Consider the following 19,795-nt stretch of genomic DNA (forward strand, 5'->3'; position numbering starts at 1 on the left):
TGTGTACAGTAGGGGTAGGGGCTGAGGCAAGCACAACGTCGAGGCGTTGTGTACGTCCTCCCTCATTGGCTCGGCTGCCTGTCGCTCGGCGGATGTCGCGTCGCGATAGGCCCACGGAGAGAAGGGGGCGGGCGGCAGGGCTTCTTGAGGCTATGACGTCAGTGTAGCTGGCAACGAGTTTCCATCCAATCTTCATCTGTTACTATTCTAACCAGAGGCGTCAATATTGGGTATGGCAAGCTATGGCAGCCAGCCTGCCATACCTTGGCTACAGGGGGAAATAATAAAATGTACTGTAATCGTGACTGTTGCCAAGGTATGGCAATGTATGGCAACATGACTGGTGTCATGTTGCCATACCTTAGCTTTTTCTGAACTGACGCCGCTGATTCTAACTAACAAGCATGCTTTATATTCATGTATTTCTTTAGACTAAATAACAGAATGTAGGCTGATTTTGTCATGTTCTGAAAAGCATGGCAGACTTCCAATTTACTACTCTAGCCTACTGTTATTATTACGTATATAAATAACCATAACAATCATAGATATATAGGCCTATAATACACTTATACATCGAATGGATCAATTTAGTAACAGCCAGGTTCACGTGATGTGACGTTATTGACAGTTTAGTGTTTAATTAGACCTCATTAGCCTATGTGTATTTCTTTTTTATCCTATTAAATTCATACACATAGCCTATGTCAGACTTGTTTTGTTGTCACTTTGATTGCTGGATGTCACCAACAGCGCACAGTCAAGATCGTGGCTTATATAAAACAAAAACAACAGTACAAAAATTAAGTAGGCCCACCTAAACCCCAGCTATATCATGTTAGTCCATCCGATATCACATATCCCTACAGCTCAAAGGAAAAACGGATGATGTCATTCTTTATACGAGCATCACGTGTTGGCCAGATAGATAGATATAGGCGCGCGCCAGCCTCATGGGGGGGGGGGGGAGAAGAAATGTTTTGGATGTTATTTAGAGCTTACATAAAAACGTTAAAACGTACTAATTATACTCCAAAGTAGGCTACATACTATAAAGCCATTAGCCAAATAATGCCATAGGCTAAAGAAATGATGACAGCGAGCACCTGGGACCCTGGGTAGATAGTTAACTTGCCACCCCATGAAAATAAATTGTGTCAATGAACAAATTAAATTAATGAATAAAATGGTGTCATTCTTTAGTGCTGGATTTGTGGTGAATTGTGCCATACATTTCATAATTAGTGCTAGTATAATCACATACATACATACACACACACACGCACGCACGCACACACACAATATATATTATAGACCCTTTTTTCATGGGGTGCCAAGTTCAAGGAGGTCCTGGGTGGGGCTGAATCTATTGCTTGTAGTTGTAGGCCTATTGAGGACAAAATCCACAAACATAGAACATTGACACATATAGCCTATATGAAAGAAGGTTTGAGGGGCTGTTTTTCCTTCGTTTTTAATATAAACATTGGCTATTCAAACATAGCAGATATACAAGCTCACAGTGTGGCTGCAAGCTTGTACATCTGCTATTTTTTAAACAAGAAATAACAGTCCTTTTACACCAGCTTGTGCCTTATGGAATATTGACTAGCCTTGTGGGATCCACAAGGCCACTAAAGGTTGACCTCAGTCATCAACCAATAATAATATGATTAGTTCATCGTACAGTGATCATCAGATGGACTCAATGCAGATCATCTGATGATACTGTTTAAATGGAAAATGGATGATGCCATTCTGTTTGGAATATAAATAAAAAGTCACTTCTGGAGGCTGGTTAGAGTTGTTTTTCATTTATTTTTTAGTAAACAATATGTTAACAAAAATATACTCTAGATAGAGAGCATCTATTTCGAATGTCAATCTATGACATACTGTAGCCTCAAAATGTTTTCCAATAAGGATTACTTGCCTCATTCACAAAAAGGTTTTATCAAGGAAATAACATATTGGATATGTTGTGAGCTGTAAGAAAACATCTGGATTAAGTTGTTCTTGGCCGTTTTAAATGGCTGTTGATGTCACATGCATTTAATTTAAACGGTCAACTACTTGTAGTCTCACACCCATCAATATTACATATTGAGGGAATTACATTTTTGGTATTCCTACAACTTATATCTGCCAAGCAAGTTGAATAAAGCACACTTGAGTTAGTATTGTTTGCACACTTGTTTTGTTTTCTTTTGCAAATCAAATGAGTAGATAACAGAGAAAGTAGCAAAGAGTCCCATCATTAAAATGATGGGACACTATAAAATAATGAATCTGACAGAATATTAGATAGCCGATTAATTAGTGTAGGCCGTACAGAAACACTGATTACAAACGTAAGGTTTGCTTTACTGTATTTGAATAGTCATCTGCCAGATCAGTTGAAAACAACGGACAGGAATCCAAAATCAGATGAAACCCCTGCGGATGTCTGCAGGTCGGTTGGGGGGCCTTAGTCCTCGCCGTCCAGGAAGACCAGCTCTGTTGGGGTCTTGACCTGGAAATGGCCCGATGGGGTCGTAGCGTGGCCGTGGCAAGATCCCAAGGGGGTCAGGGATCAGAGGGTCACCGATAATACCAGGCACATAGAAGGGGTTGGGGTCAGGGTTAAAAGGATTTGGGTTGCCAGGTATTCGGGGGAAAGGGTTAACGGGAGGAATTAAGAAGGGACGAGGGACTCGCCGACGATCCTGGAGTAACTTGTACTTCCTCTTGTAAAGCTAAAAAAAAAAAAAAAAAAAAAAAGCATTACTACAACATTAAGAAATCCACAGAGAACGTTGGCAGACAATAATAATGTTTCTTACAACTTTCCAGTCCGTGTCTCTGGATCGGTTGGGATCTTGATCTGGAGAATGAAAAGAAAACTGACTTAGTGTTTCAGGCTAAACCTCTCACAGCCCTCTTTTAAATCATACAAGAGAGGACAGGCTGTCCAGCCCACATTGAGCATTCAGCATAGAGAATTTAAAGGAGAAAATGTGGCTTTAGAAAGAAACTGCTTAACTGCTCCATCATCTCTTCATTTACATTTACAGAACTTTGCACTCAGCAACACAAGTTGGATCTTAACAGTATTAATACAAATGTTTCCATTAAGTGTTTTGTTTGTCTTTGTTTTCTATGGAAATGCCATGAATAACGTCAGGGTGGCACAGGGGTACAGGTTTATGCCCACCACCACCACAAACACTAGGGCTCTAGTATGATCCAGGTCTTATGCCTTATGCCTTAACTTCTTTGCCTTTTTTTACTATATATACATATCTTTTTAAATATTTCAAATAGCTGATCTGCAAGCTCACAACGTGCAGATGTAGATCAGCATTTGAAGTATTTAAAAAAGTTTTTCAAAATAGTAAAAAAAAAGGCAAAGAAGTTAAGGCATAAGGCATAAGACCTGGATCATAATAGAGCCCTAGGAGTCTTCGAGAACCTCTGCGGTTCAAGGTTTGACCACCTACTAACACGGGAGTCAGGGTACAAGCACAGGCATGGACAGCCCTAGATTTGGAATGGGGATAGAACAGGGGTCTTCAACAGGGGGTCCGGGACACCTAGGGGGTCCTCGTAGTTACTACAGGGGGCTCTCCAAATCTTTTTTTCTCCTTTTTTATATCAACCATTTGAACCCTAGCGTCCATATTCGGAGAACTTTAGCCAAAAATAGCAGATCTACAAGCAGCGCGAGGCGTTGTGAGCATGTAGATCGGCTATTTTCGGGGAAGAGCTTTGATGTAGGGGGGAAAATGAGCAAGGTAAAGTTTATTAAGTATTGACGGTTCAAGTGATTAAATATATGAAAACACAAATTGACATGAATCCAAAATACACTGAAGATTGTGCTGGGAACCTTGGCCTGAAAACGTTTAAGACCCCTGTGATATACGGTTCGGTTACGCTCAGCAGGATCAGGTTTTGGCATTCTTTCTGGCAATGAGCAACAATGTTTCCTGGTTAGACTTAAGCATTTTCTTCCCCCTTCCATCTCTTCTTACCCCTGAAGTCGCGGTGGAAGATGTGTCTCCACAGGGTGGGGTCTGCCGTGGTGGTGTAAAAGTGTCTGCTAACAGACGACAGCACCACCAGGGACTTGACGTCCAGAAGCCTCAGGACTCTGAAGACAATCTCTGGTGGCAGAGTGCACAGCCCAAACACTGCAGGCAGAGCCATGGCTACACACACCCAGCAGAGAGAGAGAGAGAGAGAGAGAGAGAGAGAGGCAGCTGTGTTATACAGCGAACGACAAGCTAAAGTATTATTATATTAATAATAATATAATATAGTATACACAAAGGTTCTTTTATATTAGTAATACAAATTACATATCAATACAAATCAACTGCTTTGTAAAAGGTGGGTTGACATATTTGATAATACCATGTTTATGAGTTAAGCTGGTTGCACACTGCTGCGTTTTTCGTTGCGAAATGCGTTTTTCAGGGCAAGGAGAGAGAGAGAGATAGAGAGAGCAAGGGACCGAGTGGTGCGCGAAACGGGCGGCAGTGTGCAAACGTGACTGACATAACGTGAGGTTGATTTTTTTATTCACGCGCTCCGAAATTCACCCCGATATTCGGCCCGAAAAACGCAGCAGTGTGCAACCACCTTTACACACATGTACCAACAATGTGTTGGATGTTGGGCAAAATCATGTACCTTGGCCTCTTCATGTTTCTTCTATAGGCCTACATCAAAATCTCTTCTTTGGTTAAATACAGCATTCAGAACAGCACACATGTCAAACAAGGTCAAAGGAGAGACAGTCCTCTGTCCTCCTCTGGTCATACTGTACCTTCTCTGGCTGCAGCTATTAGTGGGAACACCAGCTGGTCTTTGAAGGTTCGTGACAGCTTCCCCAGGTCTTTAAAAACTGCTGCTGCACTTGGGCCTAGGAAAATGATGGTGACAAGATGTAAGCTTTTTATAGCTTTTTTTTTTTTTTTTTTAATAATGTCAGTAAGGTGCTGCATTGACCGTGACCTGTGGCCTTGTGTTGCTGGAACATTCATTACCTGCCCAGTCTGTGGTCACAAAGCTGGAGGGACCCAGAGACAGTTTGCACACCGAGTTCACCTTCTCATTCATTTTCAGAGTAGCTAGAAGAACAATTTAACACAAAGAATATATTTACTACAGCAATTGAAATTAGGTATAATCCCGCATTTTGGTTGATGTAGAATATTGGTGAATGTCCACACATCCACATTTTATATTTTGAGGCAGCTATGCTTTGTAAATGCAAAGGTTACATGTAATTTCTTTTTTTTTTCTTTTTTTTTCAAACCATCCGTTTTTGGATTTTAACACATGTCTACAGGATAACATGGCCTTTACATTATAATTAAATTATGTAATACACAAATTGCTATACACAGTCATTTTGTAACTACCCCTATAAAATATGATTACACATGCAGTTCAATTTGAGAGCACAATTACAGCTATTCCATACATACATAATACACACACATATTAAATTGCTAACTTGGATAGTAATATACAGTAATGTTTTTATTTATTTATATATAATTATATCAATATAGATAGAGTCCGCAACACTGCTAATACTCAGCTCTGCTTTATTGCTTCAACGTTTCGATCCGTTTGGATCTTCTTCAGGAATAATCTTATTCAATCTCATCATTATTCCTGAAGAAGATCCAAACGGATCGAAACGTTGAAGCAATAAAGCAGAGCTGAGTATTAGCAGTGTTGCAGACTCTATCCTTCTCTTGTATTGCTGTTTGTCCAGCACCTGGGCTAGAGTGGATTTGTGCATGCACTATCACCCCTATCAATATAGATAGAAACATCATTCTTCCACACCAGGGCTGGACAATGAACCAAATGTACATCATCGTGATTGTGTCGAGGAAGACAGAAGAACCAGTTGTTGAGTTATTGCACTTCACCATTGATAACTAGCAGGGGTCCCATGCACACAGCGATGACCATGGCCAGGCTCTTCTCACATAGCGGATGACCATAATTCAGTCTGTATAAACCACCCTGTGCCCTCCACCCGCTGGGCATCTCGCCAGGCTTGTATTCACCCTAAACAAAAAGAGTGGAAAACCTTATTCATTGAGACACAAATTCAGGCATTCATTGTTTTATAAAGTGATATTAGTTTTAATTGGTTGGCATTTTTTCTCTTAAAAAAAAAAGAAAGAAAAAAAGAAAAAGTTAAGTGTGTTATTGAATGTTCACAAGATGTTTTCTATCACAAAATTGGTTCTGTCTGAACAGGTATGATTTCAATGAATATACTGTAGCCTGGAACTTTTTATAAATTGCATAAAATAAAAAAGGGATGTATTTTTGGTGTGCTGGCACAAAACGGCCAAAGTATCATAGTGCAGGTACCGGCAACATAAAACATGAAGAGGGGGGTAGGAAAGAATATCAAATAAATGCGAGAAGCAACTTTGTTCACACCTCCACACTCATGTCACAATGATTACCTTATTTACATATTTATCGACAGACACCTGTAGACTGATTATCCAGCCTTTCAAAGTCAGTACTTATCTAGAAGTGATACATCATACACTAACGTCAAGTAATGTATCATTTATATAAATGTAACGATGATAATGATGATGATGTTAATGATAATTACTATCGTTATAATTAAAAATCTATCGGGATCATAGATAGTAAATATGAAAGGGACTTGCCAACGTATGAAAACGTTCATTTTGTAACTGACAGAATGTTAGACATAATTGTGAGGCAGTACCCTAGTCTTGAGTGATTGATTGTAGAACGTAATAATCACAGAAAACGACATCCATCACTCAAGACCCAAGGTGAGATGCTATCAATATTCTTAAAAGCGTCCAGCTTCCCTACAATCCTACCTGAGGAACAAAGCCTGTTTCCATCATCAGGAGGTGTGCAGCCACCATGAGGGAGTCAGTGGGGCTCCTGCTCTGGGCCCCGTGGTGCAGGACCTCCAGGGAAAGCGGTACCTTCCCCTCCTCTGCCTCGCTGCACAGCATGGGCTCCCAGGTGCAGAAGACTCCTGCTGGGGTCTCCTCCTCAACGGTGTCCTCACCCTGCACGAGGTTTGCTGCTTGGCTACTACTACTAGACTGTTTATCACAACAAAGCTGTGTGATTAGGAAAAGATTAAGAACACAATTAAAAAAAAAAGGAAATTCCACTTCAAAAACAAGGCAGCTGTGGATAGTTGAACTGAAGCACCCTCTGGTGGTCAACATGACATGGCACACAGGCAAAAACATAACCTTGCACTTGCTGCTTCACAGCAGTTCAACTAATAATACCTTAAATAATTATATAAATGATCAAAACTGGTAGAAACATTGTAAATAAATAGTTTGGTACGTGCTAGAATTGGACAACTGTTCTCAGTTTAAGCTATGCTATAGTTATGTGTATAAAATACAGATAAGTGACTCAGCAATTCAGCCCTGTCTTGACATCAAAAACAGCTTCAGTCAAGGACAGATCTCTTATTGGATGTGTAGATGAGAGAATAGTGTTCAGTTTGAGAATATGACCATTGTTGTGTCAACAATTCTGAACTATAAGTAACTGTGGCAGAAATGGATTATTGTTCTGGTAGTGCTCAATTTGGGAACTCATCAGGTAGTGCTTGACTGTAGTTTGGGTTATGATTGAATTTCCAGTGACACCAAAGGGAAGACATACACAAGGATCACAGCGTTTATATTTTACTCTATTCTAAACAAAAGCCTTTCACTTTCACTGCAGCAAGAAAGATAAGCGTGTTGTTAGCTTTAATATCAGTTCACTTTGGCAAGAGACACCAATGTGTGCGACAGAGTATACATTAGGCAATAGATAGCTAGTCTTATTTGGTCACATTTCTATTCCACTCTAAACAAAGTAACACACTGAAAGCCTTGCATGTTCACTGCAGCAAAATAGAGAGAAAAGCTAGTCATTTGTCAATATGACAAAGGAACACTGGTTTGTTTTACTGACTCAATCTCAATTTGTTCAGCTGAAACTATTATCCCATACAAATAACACAATAAGGCTATAAAATATTTAAAATTACTAAACGACTACTAGCAATTAGCCAAGCACATTTAGTTGCTGGGGAACAACTACAAAACACTACATCAGCCCTCAATGGCCTTTCACAAATGGGGACTGAGAATGTATCTACACTGACTAGCCAATAACATGTTTTATTATTATTAGCAGTAGTAGTAACAGGGTTGATTTCTTTGCAGAGACTCATGTAAACAATTGCTGACCTCTCTGGAAGATGTAGCAGCCATCTGGTTAGAGTGACTGTGTTGGGACGTTGCACTGCTGACAGACTGGACTGAGGGGGGAGGGGAGGCAGTGGACACAGCCACCGACTGAGGCAGGATCACACAGATCAAGTCCCCGGAAACAACCCCGCAGGAGGACATAGTCTGCCCAGTGTCTTCCAGAGTCTCTGTGCCATTCAGAGATAGAGTGAACTCTGTGTCTGGGCTAAAAACACAGAACAGAGCAACAAAAGCAGTTTACAAGAAGGTATTGAATAACAAAACAAAATCTTAACCACACTGTACATACATAGGTGACCGATGTATCAAAGGCCACTACCACTAAATGTCTTGCACGCAATTAAATACAGCACAACCAATGCTGAGCAATGCATTTGCATTTTGTCTGTCTCACCTGAGTCCATGGGATGGTAGAAGTATCTCCTGGACCTGAAGTTGGAGCTCTGCTAGAGTGGGTTCCTCTCCCTGCAGCTCCACCCTACTGGTCTGCTTGTTGATACGAACTCGCAGCTTCATGCTATGAAAGATGAATGCATGATCAGACATGTTGAGGTCAGCATATTTGATGTTACATGATAGAATTAACACATACATACACTGTAGATGCCGTGATCTATTCTAGAGCGCTGATAAAATGGCGTGTTTGTTTTCATCAATCACATCAGGTCTGTGTGAACAAATGGTTAAAGTGGGTGTTATGAAGAAATAGGTTAATAATCATTCTGTGATGTTATGAAATAAGGCATAGACATAGACCATTCAAAACATCAGCTAAAGTAGGCTATATAATTAAGAATTCAAACACTTCCACTGTGAGTAAGAAACACCACCTTCATTTGTAAAGACAAGAACAGTCAGATACAAGAAGAGTGGGCACTAAGGTAGTCTGTGTGTAAAGGGAGAAGACATGCACATCCACACCCAAAATTGGGCACTTAGCACCTGGCTAAGTGAAAAGATATATAACATATAAACTAAAAGAGAACGCTCGCACACTGTGGGATCCAATTGTAGGATTTTTATTGCACCCGAGTGCTGCTGTGACGTTTCGAGCTCTCGCCCTTCCCCTGGCGCTTACTAAGGTAGTCTGGCACCTCAATGTAAAATTGGCTATTCCAATATGTAAAAAGGAAGAAAAAAGAAAAAGATTGAAGTATACATGATGTGAACATGCACGGTATGATTACAATTACATCTAAAGATTATTCTCCTTCATTCACGTTTGCTGAATGTAGCCTTGGCCAGGAAAAGTTGAGTCTTCAGGCGGTAACCATCATTCATCAGGTGTTTCGACCCTTGAACCGCTACACCCTCCCAATGGCCAAATCACTGCCCATCTCCTCCTCCTGGCCAAGGCTAAACTCATCTCTCCTGCTAACAAGAGGCTCCTCTGGGGAGGTATTGGGTGGGTCCCTCCTGAGGTCTTGCGGTGGGACGGGTGCTTAGAGATATCCAGTACTGTGAGGTTATTCCTGCGTGGACTCCTTTGTCTCACCAGCTGGACAGCTGTGTGCCGCACCTGTGACCCCTCTTGTCCACAATTGATCCTGGCTTGATGTATTTGGCCTTCTGTGTTCCAGCAGGTCTTTTCGCAGTGAAACTTCAACAACATTATCAGACCTACATTTACCCTTTCAACTTATTGTTTATGCCCAAAATGATTGGAAATAGAGGTGTTGTAGCCAGTTGTAGAAATTCTGGGCCTTAATTGTCAAATGTACAAGCATCATGCATACTTTACACGACGTATTACTTATATTCGAGAAAATTGCCAATATTACATCGAGGTGCCCACACATCGAGGTGCCCACTCTTCCTGTCATTAACATTTACAGCATGACGTTTTCGTTTTAACAGATGTTTAGAAAGATGACATGACATTTCTGAATGTATCTGCAAGCAGTGTCTTCTTCTGCTGATGGTGTCTATGGTTCACTGAAAACAAACCCTATACGTTTCGTTTTCGTTTCTCGCCAAACGATGCAGAGCACATTTGACAGTTTGATGCCGAAAACAGCAGATCTGCAAGCTCACAAAGCGTCACATCCGAGACGATTTGTGAGCTTGCAGGTCTGCTATTTTCGGTCACACCGTCGTACGAGGAATTATAACGGACGTTTAACTTAGCATGCCTAGCTAGTAGCTAATATGTCAACAATGCCAATTAATACTAAAACGGTCGCCAAGATTTTACAGTTACACTCATTTGTTCCTTGTCTTTTAAACCCCCTCGCCCCATTTCACAGCATGTCTGTCTAACTTTTGAAAACAAATGCAAATCAATAAATAATAAAAACACACCTTGCAACACGCTATGATGACTTGAATGACAACAAACCTGGCATCATGCAGAGTTGACAGAAACACTTTCTTCTGGTGACACCGCGGCGCTGACTGACTACAACTACGGCCGCTGAGGGAGACCAAAAGTGTTATTCACGTTTAATGTATGTTTAAATACCTAAAGATATCTGTACACGGCAAAAATAAATAAAAAATGAAGAGTCTTGCACATAAGGATAGAAGCGCTACCACTGGACACATAACACTATTTATTTGTCATGCGTCACATGGTTACACAAACGCGTTTTCGCCGGTTTGGTCGCGTGTCGCTCCGTTGTCTCCGTAGCTGCGTGTTCATTTGGCAGCTGCTGAAGCAGGACTAATATAACACATTTCAACGCTTTGCTCACATTTTTGCATCACACTGTCTGGCTTTACGAGCAGCAACAATGAGCAGAACTTATAACGATGAGTTGCAGTACTTGGATAAGATTGACAAGAACTGCTGGCGCATCAAAAAGGGCTTTGTTCCCAACATGCAGGTCAGTCCACTCAAACAGAATGAATCTGATCTGCTAGCTGTAGCCCTTTTTTTTTGCTAGTTGACTAGTATAATTGTGATCAGCCGTTAGCTAGCATACAATCATGTTGTTGAGTCTATTGAAAACACACACACACACACACACACACACACACACACACACACACACACACACACACACACACACACACACACACACACACACAGAGAGAGAGAGAGTTGGACCAACCTCTGCACTGGAAAAAGGGACATGCATCTGTCTGAATTCAGTGGATCCATCATCAGCAGGCATAAGTTGGACCAAAATGAACGAACAGTGGACGCTAAAGAGGTGCAGTGCAGGCCACTGAGGCCAGGGTCAGTTCTTAGAATTAGTAAGTTAGTAATTATATGTATTGTATGTATTGCAGGTTGAAGGGATCTTCTACGTCAACGATCCACTTGAGAAGTTGATGTTTGAGGAGCTACGCAATGCCTGCCGAGGAGGAGGCAAGTGGCAACTAAGTCGAACTTAAAGGGAAATACCACTCATTTTCAACATTGAACTACCGTATGTCATATTCCTTGGAGTGTGAAAATAAGAAGAAAAAAAAATCACCCCCTTCTGTGTTGCCTAGAACTGGAGGATTGAGTGTGGGGTTTTAATGACTCAAGGGTATATTAATGAAATAGTTCAATGTTGAAAATTAATGGTATTCCCCTTTAAGTCATGACACATCTTCTTCATCATTAGCACAGTTTTCACTGAATGACTTAACCACAAGATACAGTATTTAAGAGGGGGTAAAAGAGGGGTATATAGACATTAAGTGGTTACTGTAAGTTTGTATCTCCAATCCATGCTTTTTCTTTTTAGGTTTTGGTGGATTCCTTCCAGCCATGAAACAAATCGGCAATGTTGCAGCGCTGCCTGGAATAGTGCATGTAAGTACTGGCATTTGATGCCATTCACCGTTTTTCATTCAGAGCCAGAGGGCCTATAAAGTCTTAACGACGGGTCTGACTGACAATAACTGTTCATCCACAGAAATCCATCGGCCTCCCAGATGTCCACTCTGGGTATGGATTTGCCATCGGAAACATGGCAGCCTTCGACATGACAGACCCCAATGCTGTGGTGTCTCCAGGTTTGTGAGTCTGCAGTGACTGATAACAGCAATCAAATGGCTCATTTCACATTGGAGCACAGTTCAAGCGATGCCATATTTGTATCGCATATTTTGGAGAGTCCTAGACCACAGATTATTAACAATGTTTATTTTGATCAATATTTTGAAAAAAATAATAAGAAAAAATATATATTGCACTTTAAATTAAGTATACATATCAACTTTATTTAATTTAAGCACTTAAGCCCTATACATTACAAACAAAAACAGTGTAAGCTTTTAGATTTGCTAAAAATCAGGACAAATTGCTGCATAATTGCTGATACAGATGTTATCAAAAGTAAAATAATGGCTGATATATCTGCCAAACTTATGGATGTATTATTGTATTATGTGCAGTTCTGTGATGTAGGTATCTGAAGAATCAATGAAAACAATTTAATATATATATCACCTGCTTCTAATGATATCAACGCACTTAATGCGAAATATTCACGTGCTTTCAGACTCTTCAATGCAGAAAGTATCCAGGATACTTGGATATCCAGTATGCCAATGCAGAGATATTAGTAGTAAAATGTCGACATCTAGTGGTCAACCTCAGAGGAGCGCAAAAATAAAACCTGAGGTGATTCCCAGCCTCGAACCAGATGCCAAGATGCCAAGTATGCTCTGTTCCCCGGTGTAACGCCCCACGCCACAGACCCCGACGGAGCGGCGCGGTATTGGGCGCCGATGACCCCCGTGAGTCGCCACCGAGGCGAGCGCTAGCGAGCCGAGTTGCCGCGGCGAGCGGTGGGAACGGCGCCCAATCCCACTCAGCCGCGTTACCGAGTTATGTGCCGTTATGGACAGAATAGTAAATATTCAGTCCCTCACTATCAACATCTACCCCACTATCCACGTCATAGATAAATGCACAAAAAAGGAGTCACTTCATCCGTTCATTAGCTCAGTCAGTAGAGCACGGATGCAACAAACCCACGGTTTGGGTTCGATTCCCCTGAGGGGAACAATATTCAAGGCGAGAGATATCGGCGCATGCGTACTTCAAAGTATCCACGGAGGATACTCCTCCGTGGATACCCAGTGCATATTCTCTGCATTCAAACGTCTGAGAAATGGTGAAAAAGTCGGATTGAATGCGAAGAGAGCAGTCGAAGCCGGTGTATATATACCCTACCAGTCAAAGGTTTCGACACAGCTCTCATTCAATGTGTGTGAGAAGCTGTGTCCAAACTTTTGACTGGTAGGGTATCTGCCTAACGGATATCAGTTGGGCTCTAGTTCATTGGGGAGGATCTAGTATGCAACAACGATGCTCGATCTGAGATGTACTGTATACGTCTTATTGTTGTGCTCATCACGTCTTCATAACTTGAGAAGCTAAATTGAGAAGCGTCATTTCAGCTATCCACTCATACTGATGTCCCAGTACGTGATGATGTGTTGTTGGTGTGTTGCTTGCTGCGTGTGTGCAGGAGGTGTAGGCTTTGACATAAACTGCGGTGTGCGTCTGCTGAGGACCAACCTGGACGAGGGAGACGTTCAGCCTGTGAAAGAGCAACTGGCCCAGGCCCTGTTCGACCACATCCCTGTGGGAGTGGGCTCCAAGGGAGTCATCCCCATGAACGCCAAGTAAGTCAGCGATTCTTCTAATCTATACCCTTTGCACCAGTTGAAAAAAATAACCTGCATCTCGTAGGGCTGTCACAATTATTACATAATCGTCTAATCGTGATTATTTGACATAATCGTGATTATTTTTCATAATCGTCATAATCGTTTCCATGTTGAAAAATGTTCATATATTTTTAAGAAAGTCAAAAATAGTGGAAATAGCAGATCTACAAGCTCACAACGTGTCGCATCGCGAAGTTATTTTTTAAGTAGTAAGTTGTCAAATATGTCAGTAATTTCTTCGTATATTTAGGTTATGTGTCATATCTACCATGTACAACTTCAAAGCCTAAAAGCCAAACATAAATGTAATTATCAACGACAAAAACACAATTAAATCGTTAATCGCCAATTATTTGAGTGACAATTAATCGTCATGTAAAATGTCAATCTCGTATTTGACACCAATGTGTTTTATGAGTCCTCCTTGTGAGCGAGATGTCAAACGTTTGTGGATGTCTATGCAGGGACTTGGAGGAGGCCCTGGAGATGGGGGTGGACTGGTCCCTGAGGGAGGGCTATGCCTGGGCTGAGGACAAGGAGCACTGCGAGGAATACGGCAGGATGCTGCAAGCTGACCCCAACAAGGTCTCCTCCAAGGCCAAGAAGAGAGGACTGCCTCAGGTAACTACTGTACAAATTAACCATAGAATATTACCCTAGATACATGTCCAATATACATATTACAGATAAGCTGTTGTCTAAGTGTGCAATAGTTAATTGAACTAATCGATTTAATCTCATCATTATTGTTCAAATGCACAAGGCAGCGCATGGTGATAATCCTATGTTGGTTTGTCTCCTGAAGCTGGGTACGTTAGGAGCAGGAAACCACTATTGCGAGATCCAGGTGGTGGAGGAGATCTACAACGACTACGCTGCCAAGAAGATGGGCATCGACCACAAGGGCCAGGTGTGTGTCATGATCCACAGTGGCAGCAGAGGACTGGGGCACCAGGTGGCCACAGGTAGGTGCTGTTTCCTCTTGGTTGCACACAGTTGCATCAGTCACATAGTATGAACCATGGAGTCATGGTTGCTCTCATATTTGAATACAGAGGCAGAGATGTTCTCCTATTCAATTTTGTATCAATTATTTATTTAAAATAATAACATATTACAGATCATCAAATACACACGTGACACCCGTTCACCCGAAGTGAACCACATTGAAAAAAATAGAAGAAAGAAAATAGAGATTAACAACAAAATAATGTTTTTAATTAATCAAATCAATGTCTTCTATGAGTCTACCATTACAAAAATAAATAATAAAAAAATGCATTTAGTAAAAAGTGCAAATCTCTTCTATTTAGACGCCCTTGTTGCCATGGAGAAGGCCATGAAAAGGGACAAGATCATTGTGAACGACCGTCAGCTGGCCTGTGCTCGCATCTTCTCTGACGAAGGCCAGGACTACCTGAAGGGCATGGCCGCCGCTGGAAACTACGCCTGGGTCAACCGTTCCTCCATGACCTTCCTCACCAGGCAGGTAGGTACCTTCACACAGGCATGGCGCTCACAATTTCACTGCTTCAACATTGTAGGCATTTAAGCCCAATTCATACTTTGGTGTATGACGGGAGGTTATTTTCTTATTTATTTTTACAATGTGTAAAATCAATGATTTGAAGTCTGTGGAGCTAGTTAAGGCAGACAACTCAAAGCAGCACCAGCTCCTTATCAGGGGAGGGGGCAGGTTATTTAAACCTCCCTACTAGTCAGGGAATTTTAATAAAACCCTGGGAATAAATTCCTTACCAAACAATGTCTTCGCCAATGTGTTCGTAAAGGTGTCTAGTAACATATCTAACAAAGATTGAAATTCAACATCCCTAGCAAAATGTTTGACAGCTAGGGTAATTCTGGGTCTCATTCACTTACTATACACTGTACTGTAAGGGGAAAAAAATCACTCCCCAAAACATGCTTTAAGTAGCATGTTAGGGGTCTAACTATGTGTTTTTAATTATTCTGAATCCATTGCAAGCATTTGTTTTGCACGGAAAACATTCATTGGGCCAAAAACGCAAAAAAACTATGGTTTAGTGATGAGTCATCACTTTTCACAAGGTGTATGGGGTCCATTTCTGGCCCACGGAATGTTTTTCGTGCAAAACAAATGCTTGCAATGGATTCAGAATAATTAAAAACACCTAGTTAGACCCCTCACATCCCACTTAAAGCATATTTTTGGGAGTGATTTTTGTCCCTTACAGTAGTGTATAGTAAGTGAATGAGACCCAGAATTACCCTAGCTGTCAAACATTTTGCTAGGGATGTTGAATTTCAATCTTTGTAAGATATGTTACTAGACATCTTTACGAACACATTGGTGAAGAAATTGTTTGGTAAGGAATTTATTCCCAGATTTGACAGTTATTCTGCTAGTTTTCCCTGACTGATCATTGCTTGCTCTGCTTTCTTTGCCTTGAAGGTTTGCAGTCCCACCACAAGCCCAGCATCCACCCGTGGGCTCAGTTCCTTTTCGGGTGGTTTTGCCATTTCATCCCCTGTAATATGTATTTGGCGGCAGACCATTTGTTTTCATGGTCAAAAGGTCCGGTTTAACTACAAAATGGCGTCACTCGCGACTTCTGAAAAGCATTAGACCGAATGAGAGTTCGGAAATTTGTATGTCGCAAAGTCCAACTCACCGAACATTTCGGAGATATTATGGACAGGCCTTTTGTTTTCAATCCAAGAGTTTTCTGGCTAAATTAGGGTTTAGTGAATTAGGGATTATGTTTTTTTTTTTTTTTTTTTATCTCCAATCTTTCTCAAAGCTTTGGTTTCTCGTACGGTAACCTCATGGGAAGAGGATTGTAAAGACCTGTGACATATTCTAGAGATGACAATCTGCTAATCTGTCTTCCAGGCGTTCTCCAAAGTGTTCACCACCACGCCCGATGACCTGGACATGCACGTCATCTACGACGTGTCTCACAACATCGCCAAGGTGGAGGAGCACATGGTGGACGGCAAGCAGAAGCAGCTGCTGGTCCACCGCAAGGGCTCCACCCGAGCCTTCCCCCCGCACCACCCGCTCATCGCTGTGGACTACCAGGTACCCATCACTCAACCATCACTCATCCAGGAATAGGCAGGTTATTAAAATGAGGTGTATTTTGCAATCTATCACCTGTAGAGATGCGATGCCAGACGCTTGGGTCCAATGCGTCAACATTTTCTTATAGTATGTGCCAACGGTGACGCAATTGTAGTCCATAGCGGCCATTTCTTGGGTCAAAACAAAGGTGTTTCAATTGTTTGATTGCATAGAACTAATGCCCTACTCCAATCAGAACACCTGTGTAAGGCTGTGTTGACCCAAGAAATGGCTGCTCTAGAAGTAAGCAATTTACCCCGAGTGAGAGGACATTATGCTCTCATAATGTCCGCAGTGAGGGTGTTATCGGACGAGGCGCAGCCGAGTCCGATAACACCCTCACTCAGGACATTATGAGAGCATAATGTCCGACCCCGAGTGGTAAATAGCTTTTCTACCACTTTTTCCCGTATACATGAAAGAAAACACATAGTTGTAACTTGCAAGGATCTTAAGTTACAATCATTATTGCCTATAAAACTTCCGCGAGACAGCAGATAGTTCCACAAACAACATCTTCTACTCACCAACAGATGGCGCCAACTCCATACTAATCCATGCGTCTAGCTTACAGCTAAACTAACGTCAGTTAGAAGTACCGTTCCGGCCGTAAATAGAGGCTGTTCGCTTCCAGAAAGGCATAGGTTCAGAGAAAAGGGGCTTTAAAGTTGGCGGATTGCATTGGATCCAAATAAATCGGCGACTATAGCATGCACGTTAGTAAACATAGGACCGTTGCCACCGTCATTTGTTGGTTGGGGGAAAGGTGTTCCGACTACCTCCTGAAGTCCCCGGATGTACACTGAGGCGCATTGATCTCGGACAAGTCCGCACACAACTTTGCGGCAGTTGTCCTCTCATAACCTCCGGAATTTAGCCAATCAGAATCCAGTATTTGAACACGTGACTCGAAAAAGTGGTAGAACTACATATTGGCACACCCTATATAACTGATAAACGTGGGATTTTATTAGTTTGTTAGGTTTTTTGCTTGCAAGTAAAATGTTCTCAGAAATAGAAATAATTGTATTGTATTTAACCAGGTAAGCCTGATTAAAACTACAAAATAAAAAAAATAGCCTATGTGATTGCATGACTTTGCTACGCATTGAGATTGCAGCAGTTGTCAAGATGTGTTCTTCTACACTAGCTTACAGGTCAACCGGTGTTGATTGGAGGGACCATGGGTACTTGCAGCTACGTGTTGACTGGAACGGAGCAAGGCATGACGGAGACCTTTGGCACCACCTGCCACGGCGCGGTAGGAGCATGTTTTACTTTATCTGTATTATCAGAAGAATGAGCCCAAAGCAATATATTTAACACTTTCACTTTATGAAATTATGTCCATTCAGTATACTGTGCCTACATTGTTAACACTAAGTTAAGATCCTGTTAGTGTGCAGTACTGTATGTTAGAGCCTGATCAATACAAGTTTGGCTCTGCTCCCGGCTTTGGAGAGTCCTAGGCATGGATGTTTTGACCTATTTACTAAATGTAAAATTCACAAAATAATTAACATTTTATATAAGCACTTAAGCCCTATTAAAAGAAATGCTATCTAAAAACTCATCAAAGCATGATTGCCACATGCAAGGTTGTATCCGGCATTTTTGAAAATGTATAATTATTGAAAACCTGTTCAAAATGGGGAGGCCAGGTTGAAATCAGGACACCTACGTATGTTGCATGACATGTAATCTGCTAATTGAAACAAATGCACCAATTCACATTTACACCCATCTTTATACAGGGTCGTGCTTTATCTCGAGCAAAATCCCGCCGCAACTTGGACTTCCAGGACGTTCTGGACAGCTTGGCAGACAAGGGCATTGCCATCAGAGTAGCTTCACCAAAACTGGTCATGGAAGAGGTAACAAGTCTTAATTTGAGTATTGTTGTTTTAAACTATAATTTAGCTCTTCAAATAAATGATGTAATAACATTGAGCATTTGATGACATTTTGTGCTTCGACATGGTGTAGGTCTAATAATTTGCCTGTGTTTTCTGTTTCCAGGCTCCAGAATCATACAAAAATGTGACGGATGTGGTTGACACATGCCATAATGCTGGAATTAGCAAGAAAGCAATCAAACTTCGACCCATTGCGGTCATTAAGGGCTAAGGATGCATGGCTCTACCAGTGACTGTAGCACTGGCCACGTGAATCAGGACGATCACAGGCCCAGTAAGAGGAAGTGGAGGTCATCATTCTGGGACGTGACGTGAGATTTGTACATACAAACACAGATGAACATCTTAACAGCAGAGGTTTTGACAACAAAGAAGGATTTTGGTTGGGAGTTTTAACAATAGGATGGAGGGATGGAAAAAAAAAACTATTGATAATCTAATTTCTTGGTTGAAAATGTCCAAGTTTCTTAAGTTTATTTTTTATGTTAAATGCTGCTGTGAAATGTGATGTGTGCTGTAGAGGTTGCTACGGTGAATAAACGACATCACCTGCTAGTGAACTGAACCCAAGGTTTAATAATTCCTTATCATTTTGGGTATGAAGCTTAAACTTAAGCTAGGGCACTTGTTCTGACTTAACCCATTGAAATGTTTGTGTTGGTTATTCAAAAATAGTAGATATACAAGCTCACAGCGTGGCACAAAGTGACACTCTGAGCTTGCACATATTTTTGAAAAATGTTTGAAATTTGTAATGGGTTAAAACATTTACTTATCACAATACTCATTGTAGCTGAGAGACCTCGGTTTACATAGTTACATGATACAAGAAATAAGACTATCGTTTACTAGCTCCAGATTAG

At 41.3% G+C, this 19,795-nt stretch overlaps 2 protein-coding genes across 3 annotated transcripts; one reads left to right on the top strand and one right to left on the bottom strand.

Moving 5' to 3' along the window:
- Window positions 1-1,874: 1,874 nt before the first annotated feature.
- On the bottom strand, window positions 1,875-10,796 carry fbxo7 (F-box protein 7). 2 transcript variants are annotated; one of them, XM_080754511.1, is made up of 10 exons: window positions 10,633-10,796; window positions 8,689-8,811; window positions 8,274-8,499; window positions 6,882-7,133; window positions 5,931-6,072; window positions 5,031-5,114; window positions 4,811-4,906; window positions 4,014-4,190; window positions 2,823-2,863; window positions 1,875-2,735 (listed from the first exon to the last, which is right to left on the bottom strand). In XM_080754511.1, exons 2-10 carry the CDS (start codon window positions 8,808-8,810, stop codon window positions 2,424-2,426), a joined length of 1,452 nt encoding a protein of 483 aa, XP_080610637.1. In that variant the 5' UTR covers window position 8,811; window positions 10,633-10,796; the 3' UTR covers window positions 1,875-2,423. The 2 variants fall into 2 exon arrangements, with proteins under 2 accessions (XP_080610637.1, XP_080610636.1); XM_080754510.1 differs by having other exon boundaries at window positions 10,596-10,796.
- A 151-nt stretch (window positions 10,797-10,947) lies between these two features.
- Window positions 10,948-19,492, top strand: rtcb (RNA 2',3'-cyclic phosphate and 5'-OH ligase). Its single transcript, XM_080754517.1, has 12 exons — window positions 10,948-11,119; window positions 11,529-11,607; window positions 11,975-12,042; window positions 12,146-12,245; window positions 13,709-13,865; window positions 14,375-14,531; window positions 14,716-14,875; window positions 15,224-15,399; window positions 16,786-16,974; window positions 18,167-18,277; window positions 18,771-18,890; window positions 19,036-19,492. Exons 1-12 carry the CDS (start codon window positions 11,027-11,029, stop codon window positions 19,141-19,143), a joined length of 1,518 nt encoding a protein of 505 aa, XP_080610643.1. The 5' UTR covers window positions 10,948-11,026; the 3' UTR covers window positions 19,144-19,492.
- The last annotated feature ends 303 nt before the right edge of the window (window positions 19,493-19,795 follow it).

Source organism: Nannobrachium achirus (assembly GCF_963921795.1).
Source record: "Nannobrachium achirus genome assembly, chromosome: 23".
Taxonomy (NCBI): domain Eukaryota; kingdom Metazoa; phylum Chordata; class Actinopteri; order Myctophiformes; family Myctophidae; genus Nannobrachium; species Nannobrachium achirus.